This window comes from Sturnus vulgaris, chromosome 6, assembly GCF_052056855.1.
Source record: "Sturnus vulgaris isolate bStuVul1 chromosome 6, bStuVul1.hap1, whole genome shotgun sequence".
In the NCBI taxonomy this organism is placed as follows: Eukaryota; Metazoa; Chordata; class Aves; order Passeriformes; family Sturnidae; genus Sturnus; species Sturnus vulgaris.
Window position 1 is genome coordinate 28,439,965 of NC_142248.1, and position 12,034 is coordinate 28,451,998.

Consider the following 12,034-nt stretch of genomic DNA (forward strand, 5'->3'; position numbering starts at 1 on the left):
CTTTCCTGTAATGGTGGCAGAGCCTCTTCGATAGAAGATTTAAGAAGAGGAATAAACATGTGTGAAAGAAACAACTCTGCTATCTTCAGTGAAAAAAAACGGTTGAAAGTAAGTTTGTCATAAAACAACTGCAGATCACGAACTATGTAAAAATACATGCAAAACCTCTTAATTTCAAAAGGCAAGGGAATATGTAATTGAGGAGAATGAAATTAGTAAAATAATTACAGGCTTTCAATAACTGATTTCTCAGTATATAAAGAAATTATATTTTGGCCAGCTTGTTGTGAGAAATCAAAATAAGAAAACTTCATTATATGGAATTATGCAATACCTTTTGCTTTGTTTTGTTTTTGTTTTACTTTGTATTTTGAAATATAATGCAAGGCTTTGTTTTCCATTAAAGACTTCCATAGAAATTTAGCTGTGTGGAACTTCCCAGCAACAATAATTTTTGTTTCATTAAATATTGCCATGGCTCAATCTCTTTGCTTTTAACTGCATCCCATTCCACTGCCTCCAGGGGAGTCTCTTATTTAAGGTAATAAAGAATTTACCCTGGAATCTAGATAAAGCACACAGGGATAGACCCCCCCTTTGTGGGTGGACATGGTGCCTGTAACGCAGGCAAGAAGCATCTAAGGCAGATGCCTGATTCTCCTTTTTACTAAATGGAGATTTAAACTATATAGTTAGAGCAGTTCACTGCAATTTGATCAAACCCTGACTGCTTACTTTGGGCTGAGCTGAAGCATGCTATAGATCCCATTGACTACAAAGGCAGGTTCATTTAGATGGAGGCATGTGTTCTGTCCACACTCAAGTTCAATCAGATGAATCTTGTTCACACTCTCTAAGAGACTATAGGCACAACAGCCTGTCCTAATTAAGGGCACCTCTGGAAATACTGTCAGTAATGGCCAATGTAAAGACCCACTCCTACTCTAACACCATAATACATTGCCAGATTGTTGGGTCCTTAATGGTATACAAATTTTTGACCTTTAAAAGTATTTTGAATACACACTTTTGAAGAAAACTACTTAAGTCTCATAATGAAACCATCATCTTAGTTTTTAAACAAATATTACAGTAGAAGAGAGAAAACAAAAGAAAAAAATCCAATTGCTCCTAGAGACAAGAAGAAAATTGGGCAACATAATTTCATATCACACACTCATATTTCAAAAAACTAAAAAAGATCAATTACATAAAACAGGCCTTTACAAAAGTTTGCCAACTTTAGGTAAATGAATACAGATGCTATGCATTGCTTGGAAAAATAATTTATTATGTTAACTTACAAAAATGACAAGTTTTCATTTTATACTTTAAATTACAAGTACAGGTAGCAACTTTGATCCTGCAAAGGTACCAACTATCTCCTGAGAAGCAATGAAGACTCACAACCCTGCCTTCAGGAATTGCTTGGATTAAGTCCTAAGTCAGCAAAAGTGTCATGTACTTTGATATTTTTGTTACTGCCTCATTGGCTAACATTTTATAGTCTAATTGCAGAAAGCAGGTAGAAATGTTGATGTTAAATTAACATCAACAATGAACTTTCCTAGTAGAGCCTTAACCAAACTTAAACATATCTGCAGACTGTGCCAAACTTTCAGCTTGCAGCAACACACTCAGAGCACAAAAACCAGCTTTCATATAGCTCATACTGCAATCACTTGACAAGATCTCAGCTCTTAGTACTTTGATTGGTACTTAGGCTTTATACATGAGACTTCATCCTGGCTTCATATTGGTATAAATCAGGCACAGGCATTCTGAAGTCAGAGCGGCAACTCAACAATAAAATTGGTGTTCCAGTGTGACATGAGTCACACCTCGTGGGTAACCAAGGTGCCTCAAACTTCACAGGTTGGTAAGGACTTGTGCATCAAAAAACATGGTAACAGCTCCTCCTTTTATACTTCTACAATGCATTGTTCCTAAACCTGCATGAGGTGTTCTGAAAATCTAGCCTGTCAGTTTTATGTGCATCCAAGCAATTTACAGGAAGTAACAGTCAAGCAGTAGTTTGGCTCAACTTGATCTAAAGGGTCTTTTCCAACTTAAATGATTCTATGATTCTATGATTCTAGATTTTTTTTTTTAATTCATTACATAGTTCTCAAGATATTTAAGTCAGATTTTTTTTCTCCTTGAAGATGGCAGTTAATGGAAAAAGTGGCCTGTAAATACCTTGTGAAGCTATTTTGGAACAAAAACATCATAGGACAATAAAAGTCAAAAATAGCTTTATTTTCTGAGTCTTTTGTTAAAAAAGAATACAAATAGTGCTGGAATTTAGATGTAAGGTATAATTGCTTCTCTCTACACACAAATATCCCCATTTTGAGTATTCATTGAATTATTAGATCAGTTGAAAAACTGATATGAAACAAAACATTTAGTCAAATGTGAAATACAATTGATACATATTAACAGATGAACCATCTCTCCTTGGAGACGGCCTCATAATTTTGAAAAAGCTGTACTAGACCACATTAAAGTGGAACAAAGAGCTGCAACATTTCAGAATTTTTCAAATTTCATAGGCTTGGATTGATGTTATTCAGAAGTACTGTGGTTTTCATTATATAACTAAATTTGAGTTAGTCTTACTGGAAAAAAAAGGAACCTAAATGAACTCGAAATCTCATTTCTCGATTCTGAAAAAAAATTAAAATATATAAATGAGACAGTGTCAAATTATTCCAAGTGTTTTGGCGTTTGCTACCATAAGATTTTTATAAGATCATGCATTTTTTCAACAAGCATTTGTTTTTTATCAGAACAACACATATTATAGACTTGCAGACCTCCAGAATGCAATGAAAAAATAGACAAAGAAAATATTTCTCTCCTCTTTTCTAAAAGTCAGCACAAAATTGTAACTCCGCTGATATTACAGACAAGGCTTCTGCTAGCTTTACTGCAGTATTTCCAAGCATAAAAGGAAATCTTTCTTTTTGAAAGTAAAATTTTACACTGTATGAAAGTGTTTATACATGTCAATGTCTGCAAGAAAGAGACATAATTATGTGGACAGGATATACCTGATGCCTACACAGCTATTAGAAGTCTGAACATACCTCTACATTTCAGAAATCAAGTCTGGGGAAATTCCAGTAGTTCTTTTTATTACAGTAAAGCAGCACAAAGAGCTGGACTCTTTGCTAAACATTCAAGGATTTTATCTTAAGAAATAATTCAATGTTGAGGAACTTCATTCCACTATGCCTATTTCTATCACATTAACCAATACAATAAGGTTTAGAAATATTAAACACACCTTTCTGATTTCACACCAGCACAGAAACATTTCACGTCCATATTATTTATCGAAATTCTGCAGATTCCTTGTTGCTACTTTATACTATACTGCAGTGACAATACTTGACTGCGAAATATGATGTAATATATTCAGAGTCACATGTATGAAATGCCTGGGCAATCTTAATTTTGGAATGTCCCAACTAAAACGCTAGTTCACAAAAATAATTTTGCTCCAGTTTTAGGATACTAACTACAAAAAACCACTGTATTTCATTCAAGTGAAATGAAAACAAAGATCTGGAGGAAAGTGACACATGTATCAACTAACTTAATTAGGAGTGCTTGTAATGAAGTGTCAGAATTAGAGGGTTGTTTTTTTTTTAGCTAACCCTAAATTAAATAGAAACTGGCAGCATGAAATCGCAAAACACTTTCCAGAAATCAAAAGCAAATAACATATTTCCTTCTCATATGCTCCAAGGAGAAAAAAAAATAGAGTATCAGCATTGGCTAATAAGCACATATAGAAATGTCAGCCTTCGAAGTGATACATCTTCAAAATCTCAGTAATACACTGTTATCATACTAATAGCTTCACCTACAATAGAAATATTTTTCCATTTGTTGCTTTCTTCTGGTAATGTAATACCACAGCAGAAATTGGAACATTTGAGCTATTTGTTAAAATACACTGCAAGAGCCAGTATTCCTTCTGTAGCACATCAGCTGTCACCAGTGGAATTATTTCAACTTTGCTACCCTGTGCACAGCACACACAACAGATTTTCCCTAAGTATGGAATACAGTTAGGTCTAAATCAAAGTGAGCAAGTCTCTCATGTTAAGAGATGACACAAAATGGGATTGATGTCTGTTGATTATCATATTCAGGAGCTTCATTTTAGTCTGTCACTCTACAGAAATTTAAGAAATTACTTGCTTTCTGGATAAATGAATGTTTCTTGACTTTGATATTTCATTCTTCCATATTTGCAGAGACTTTTTGACTATCAAATAAGAAAAATTTGTCTCACTTTTAAAAACTTTTTAGATTAGTTTTTTGTTAATTTATAGACCTCTAATCAATCATTGGACAACATACTAATGGATTCACATTCCATGGCTAGTGAGCCTCCCCAGTGATGTACCTCACACTGAACAAAGGTTTCTGCATTTTCTAGCTTTATGACTGCACTGGAGACTGCTCCAGTGAAGACAAAACAAACAACTCCAAGGTTTCTGATGGACCTGTTGACATTCTGTTAGTCAAAACATGTAACAAAAGTTCTGCCAGCTCCATGATGTCTTCATGGTTGCAGCTGTTTGAGTGAAATGGTGCTGTCAGTGCTGCAGCTGGCAGTGAAAGCCTCAATAAAAGTGGTGCATGTGTTGAGCTCCATACACCAAACAGCCACAGATGCAAAGTGTTCTCTTGGCCGGCAGCATAACACAGCTCACCTTCATCATTTTCCACACTAAGTACAAAACTGTATCACTGGTGGTTTCTGTGAAAAGCCTCATGCCAGAAACATAAATTGGGCTGTTTCCCAGTTCCATGCTTGTTTAACAAAGTGAGTGACACAGAAATCCTTCTGATCATCTTTAGCAAATTTTAGTATCACTTTTCAAAAATATTTTAGATGTCAGCAACTGTTTATAAGGAAGATGATTTGATATTAACACAATGGAGAAATACACTTTGTAATATGAGTATTTTAGGTTCTAGACTAAGCACTTAGACAGATGTCCTAAATTTGTTGTAGTCTCATTTTTTGCCTTGAATCAATAATATTTCAGTTATTTCAGCAAAGCCTTTCCTTTACATTGCCTTCTACAAACTGATAGTAGAATTAATGCTGGCAATCAGAAAATCTAGACAAATGTAGTAAGAGACATTTACTTTGGCTTGTGGAATAATCTTTAAAATTAGCACGTGACCTAATGTTGATCCATTTACTAAGTCGTTTTTATTTTAGCAAACAGGTAAGAGTATCAGAGTTCATATGAAAAAGCTTGTAAGAAACAACCACCATCAACACTAATGTAATTCCATGGGAACATAAACTACCAAAATTATTGATGGAGGGTAGGTGAAGAAATGGTGGTATGTCTTCTGACACACTAGTGCACTGTAGATGGCAGATGAGAAAAGCAGTCTAGGATCAAAACAACTCTGGTCTGAAGAGAGATGAAAATAACAGACTACTCAAGAACAACTGTTGTACTTACGCAAACAAAACACCTATCAAGGAGCCATGTCCCTAAAACCAGACAGCAAAATTATCCTAAAAGAGATAATTCTATGCGGTTCTTGTTTTTAAATGTCATAATTTAACAAAAACATGTTAACAACCATGTTCCAAAAAGCACCCGGTAGATTCCTAAATAAAATTACCAGAAATTTAAAAATATCATCACTGCATATTCTCACACTACAGATTTTGTCATTATTAGGGAAAGAGAAAACAAAATTTCATCATTTCAGCCAGAGAAATGATAGATGTGCAACTTCAGCTTTAGAAACAGGAGAGCTTTTTTGTTAGCACAAATGATAAATGTTGGATGTTGGATTTTAACCACAGAAATCTCCTTCATTTTTGCTGTCAACATTCCCAGAAGCATTGGAGATTTTTGGATGACTCGTGTATTGGATTTTGCTGTGTTGTACTCCTGTACAGAGCACTAAAATATTCTTCAGTTTTAAAATCTAATTTAGTTATTTACATAGAAAAGTAAATAACTTCATATTCACAGCAGTCTAGATATGCTTACAGTAAAGAGTTGAGTTGTGCTAGAAAGTACTTATGCCCAAAAAAAATAAAATTATCCAAGACAGAATTTTATTTGGGGATCACTATCATTCAGACGTAAATACTAGCTATAAGGCAGTTTTTAAGCTAAGGCATAAAAGTGTTCTGAAATTTTAATTTAATCATGAATTGCTTTCCATCCCTTCTACTGCTAGTTTTCCTCTACAACTGCTTCTAAACTCTACAATTGCATCAAAAATCACAGGACTTTGCGTGATGTCCTCCTGCACATCCATTTTTGACAAGGCTGTGTCATCAGATATTGACCTGCAGCTCACATTAACTTCAGTATCAATTACTTCTGTGGGATGACAAGGGCTTGGAGAGAGATACATCTGTTACTAACACACTACAGACACAAGGAGTTTAACATAGGTACTGTAAAATTCCACTGTAAAAAGCACTGCCACAAAAATTTATGAAAAAAATTTCTGCATGTTATAGATCTGCGAACACATCCAGGTTGCAGACTCCTCATTTTTAGCCATAAAAATTGTATCAGTGTTACAAAAACACCTACTGATTTCCTTTCAGAGTAATACTGGCATTCTCATCCATGAAAAACCATTTAGTGTAGAGACTACGCCTTGCAAGCCAGAGATGAACTGATATGTAGATTCCTTAGCTCAGAAGTAGATTTTAGAATAGTAGTTTCGCTGTTGTATGGGTTTTTCATATATTTTCTTTATTTACTTTGCTATAATAGTTAATAAAAATGTGGCTGAACTCTGAATATCCAAGGAGTACTTTCACCATCACTGATGACTGGCTTCCATCAAAACTTTGAGAAGTAAATGTAATAAAATTGCTTTGTTTTGCACTGTAAAATTTTATTTTTTATTTTTATTTTGACATTTCTTCTTAGGATGACATAATTACACAATAAAAATAAATTATTTTGTCTATTTAGTAAATATAATCTCAAAAGTAATTAAGTATTCTCAAGTCTGCTGTAAAACATTAGCAACTGAAGGGCATAAAATTTATAGCTTATTCATGTGACAACTATTTGATGCTAAAATAGAGGGCCAATGCATTTTTTAAAGCACTGTATTGAAGCACTGCTGTATTTCAGTACAGCATTAAAAAAAAGAATGCCTGATACTAGCTTATAAAATCTGTATGTACTTAGTACGTACATAAAAAATTGCCTGATTCACCAAATGCTAAACAGAACAAAGATTTAAATCATTATTTTTTGTGTGTGATACCACATTTTTAATTATTGAAAACCACTTCTTTGGGCATGAATTGAGAAACAGGTCATTAAAGGATTAAAGTATAAAAAAATCTGACTACCAAAAGGGACAGCAATTTTTAAAATGTGAAATATACAAAAGGTTTTATTTTAAAATTATCTGCTTTTCTACTTTAAAAACTGAAACTGTGCAGAAGAGTATTATTTCAGACCAATATGGAAAAAATATTATTTCTTAAACCACAAAGGGACAGTTGCACATAATGTCATGAATGGAACTTTAGCCTTCAGTAAAGAGGAAACAAAATTCACTTTGTAATATGAACCTCTATCAAAGGTGGAAAAGAGACAAATACTACATGCTATCTAGACTGCCATGCCAAGAGGGCAAATTTAAGAAAGAATTTCCTGGCTTTGGAGTCCATAAGTCTACTCAGTAAAAAATTTTTTTTCTTTTTTTCTTTTTTTTTTTTGTGCGTGTGTGTGGTTTTGTGGTTTGACATCTCTTCTGTTCTTCCAGCTCATTTAAAAATTTTTAAAAAAGGATATAAAACTGATAAAAACCCAGTCACACGGGCAAAGGCAAATATACTAAGCACTGAACATACTTCAAGTTTTAAAGTCAATATTATTCACCCAGTAGTAATTTCTGTCCTATATAGTACAAAAGTCGATTCAATACTCGATGTAACAGTGAGGGAGATCAGACTGCTTATCCTTAGTTTTCTAACAATATAAAGCAGTAGTTACCCTGTTTTAAGAATACAAACTTCAGATTTTGAAGTTACAAGTCAGAAAAAAATGTATAAATGCATAAAACAGTAAGATTTTTACAAATTCCTTAGGAAAAAGAGAGGACATTATATTTCTGGTATAACTTCTCAGCTAAGACCCTTAAAGTTCCATTTTTTAACCTACAGGCATTTTCATGTCCAAAAAACATTAAAACTTTGGTAAAATGGTTAGGGTATGCCTTTATCCATCAGCAATCCAGGCAGCAGACCTCATTACCACATAAGGTGTTCTGAGAGCATGATTTACTGCTTCACAATATATTTTAAAGTGACCTTTCTATGTTTTGGCCATAATTTGTAGGTACCATAAAGTCTGCAAGCTGGTGACATTTCATTTTGCAACTTTTAAAGTTTCAGCAGATCAAACCAGCTAAAATATTTCAAATGCCATACTTCCATCTCTGCTCTCATCTAATAAAAAAATGTATTATAAATGTTGGATCCACTTAAAGTAAGTTTAGTTTATAGCTGCTGTGGCTTGAGCTAAACACTGTTTCATGACATCCACACTCTTTGTAGAGAGCAGAAGTTTATTTGTTGATTTTTTTCTTGTCCCTGTCATAGCCATCAAGATCAGAATGGATGGATATGCCTGTTTTGTTTTCTTGGCCCTCTGAATGAGCAGATGTGCCAGAAGTCTGCAAAAAGCCAATGCCAGTGCTACCATGCACAGCATAATGCACAACAAAAGGTAAAGAAAACTTTTTAACCAAATCAGATTTTTTTTCAATTTTAAGTAAGTTCATGGAAAATGAACAGAGAATAAACACAGTCTTTTTCTCATTTCTGTGTCTGATTTTGATGTCCTCAGCTATTGTTCTGTTTAAAACAGGTTGAACACAAGGTGATTGTCAAGGAAGTCCACTGTCCAGAGCACTCACTGGGACTACAGAACATTTCATCAGAGTATCAAAAAAAAAAAAAAAGGCCTCTTTTGAGATGGCACATCATGGCCTGTGAATTATACCTGAGACACCTACAGTGATAAAAAATGACAGTGTTTCAGAGAAGAAACAGTCTTCCTAAATATGACAGAAGTCTGCAAAACAACATTATTTGAGTGGTGTTAATCCTGCTACAGTACTCTGATAGCTTTGGCAAATCTTTTAAGGCACACTAGCAGTGATCCAACCAGAAGTAGCTGAGAGATTAAAACAAGAACCATCAGAAACACTTGCATTTCTTTAGACATCAGAAAATTATTCTGTTATTTGCTCTTTGAGACCACTGTAATGCAAAATTGTGTCCAATTTGTTTAGAATAGTGATATCTGAACAAATAAAAATTTGCAATATTGTATTTCCATAGTATTTCACAATCAATATGAGACATCTTCTCTAATAGAGAACACAACAGAATAAATAAATGAACATTAAACACTGCTTTTAAAATTTTCATAACCACATAGAAATGCCTTTTAACACTCTTGATACAGATGGGTGAGATTCAGATTCTTTAAAGTGCCTAACCAAGGCCATCTGATAAAACTGTTCTGGCCGAAAGAATAATTCTAGACATATATACTGAACCTGAAATCAAGATATGAATTTTCACTTGCTTTGAGAAAATTTCGTTTTATCACTTCTTCTTTAAAGGATTTTGTCAAACTGAGTGACCTAAAATCACAAATGTATCTGTACAAGACTTTATAATTACTCTCTCTCATAATAATATGCAATTTCTGAATATTTTTTCATTATTAATAATGCTATTAAACATAATAAAAAAAAAGTCAGAACAAATCCTGTATACGGGTAGATAAGCTCATAGCAAAGATTAATGTCACAGGTATTTCACTTCACAGTATTTGAGTAATACAATAAATTCAGTCTAGGAGGACTTTTGCAGAAGCAAATACAAGAGAATAGCAAAATCCCAGAAAGCCTTTGATGTACATGTCACCTAAATTATCTCAGGAATTCATCAGAATCATTCTTGGTGTTCTTTCACTTGAGTGTTTGGCAATTGCTGAATCATTAAAGGTGCATCACTTCTACAGCAGATGGAATTACTACTGTTCAAAACAACAAAAAAAAAAGTGTAATGGAATTTACCACAGAGAAAACTGGTGTGGTTTTGTAAAATATTCTACTGCTTTCCTCCTTCTGCTTGCAGCTTCATTTCACTAACAGCAACATTAGTAGAATCTTCCTTGGTGGCACTTGTATCCAAAGGAACAATCCCTTTTGTAAGTGCTAGAAGTAAGTCACACAAAAAAGGTGATTAAGCATCTTCAGAGTCACACATTAAGTCAGTTAGACTCAATGATCTTAGAGGGCTTTTCAAACCTATGATTCTTGGACTTGGGTCATTGACCATTAGTTTTCATTTAAAACATGTACTTCATTATATGATATAATTTATTCAGCAAGTAATACGGTGGTAATAAATATTCAATATTCATAAGGCTATGAATTGAGAAACTGACTTATTTTTCTAGAGAAATAGATTTTAATACTCTATAATACAGGGAAAGCCAAGAGCTTTCTTATACACAAGAAATTTAGACTATGTTTTAAAAAAATTTAATATTTCACTAATATATATTTTCCATTTATTTTTCCAGAATTTTTGTTTAAGATAAGACAAACCTCTCAAAAAAAATTGTGAAGGAATATCTTTACCCACAGCATGGACTTAAGTCCATGACACTGAATAGGTGCTCATACAATGTCATACTGTGTATATACCTTCACAGCAGGGTACACATATAGTGCCTTTTAAAAAATATATTATATTGTATCAAAATCCAGACAATATGAATTGACAAAACATCTTATAATAAAATGCTGAAGAAAAAAATCAAATATCCAAGCATTTAGCAAAAGGTAGTAATTAAGGGAAGGAAAGTGGCTACCAGCTTATATAACATACCCTTTTTCTAATGGCCTTCTTTATAGCACAAGCATGTAAGAAAAGTGGTCCTAATCAATATCCAGAGCACAATTTTTAATGATCCAGTATAATTGTAGCAGTACATAACTTTTTTTTTTACATAAAAAGTTACTTAATAAGGAGCAAGACTTCACAGTCTGGTTAGGATGGGTGAGATGTTTTTACTTTCAGTAGAATGAAATCACTGTGTTGGGAAATTGGTATAACAGTGAGTTCTAAGTTTTCAGCATAAAGTTTAAAGTTTTCAGAATTGGTCCAAAGCTCTGCTGCTGTATGCTATGTCAGTGGTCAGTATGCTGTGTCCCGTGGACAGTATTCAAAGTAAGGTGAAAAATCATAAGGAAAGTTCATTGCTTTACTGCTTAACTAATTCAGTTTGCATTTTTTTAAAGTGATGAGGTCAAGTTCCCAGTCATTCCAAGTTCTTGTGCTTAAGCAGCCCTAGGTTTTGCTCTAGAAGAGTGTCCACAGCATAGTGATGTTGCAACGTCTTTCTACTTGTAAGTACATTACATTATTTATAAATGCCAATAAAAATAGTCTTAAGAACTTATGAAAAAGTGTACATAGAGGGATAAAGACAGGCATCAGCAACACAGTGCAAGACTTAATTGTTATGACAATAAAGCCTACATTCAGAACAACTTGGTTTTACTCAGCTGTGGTATCAGTCATACTACATACCATGTTGACATAAGAGTGTTGTCTATCCCAACTTATGGAGCCCTGGAACATAAATTCCCAACAACAAAAGAAAGCCTCTAAGACATATGGTTTCTGGGAAACCATCCAGGTTAAAACCTCAAAGTGATGAAATGTGCAAAGAGAAAGGCAGGACTCAATTCACAAAGCTAATGCAAAGCATGTGTAACTCTAGGGACTTTTGTACTCAAAATTTCAGGAAAATACAGTGGCCGTAAAAACAGTTTCTGAGGATTATGCTTTAGATAACAACTAGTAGTGATTGTCTGGACCAATCATTTTGGTCTGATAATAATATAGACTGCAAACCAGATCTAGTGACTGTTTCCTTGAATAAATTATTTTCTCATTTAAACTTCT

At 33.7% G+C, this 12,034-nt stretch overlaps 1 protein-coding gene across 3 annotated transcripts in view; it reads right to left on the reverse strand.

The window, feature by feature from the left end:
• CEP128 (centrosomal protein 128) overlaps positions 1–12,034 on the reverse strand; it is a 209,145-nt gene that overhangs the window by 107,731 nt on the left and 89,380 nt on the right. For 2 of the 3 annotated variants that reach the window (XM_088167434.1, XM_088167433.1), the window contains exon 25: positions 10,132–10,272. In XM_088167434.1, coding sequence (XP_088023560.1) covers positions 10,166–10,272 — 107 coding nt within the window. In that variant the 3' untranslated portion in view covers positions 10,132–10,165. Of the gene's footprint in view, positions 1–1,270; positions 10,273–12,034 lie in introns of those variants that run through there. The other variant, XM_014869832.2, reaches the window with a different exon arrangement.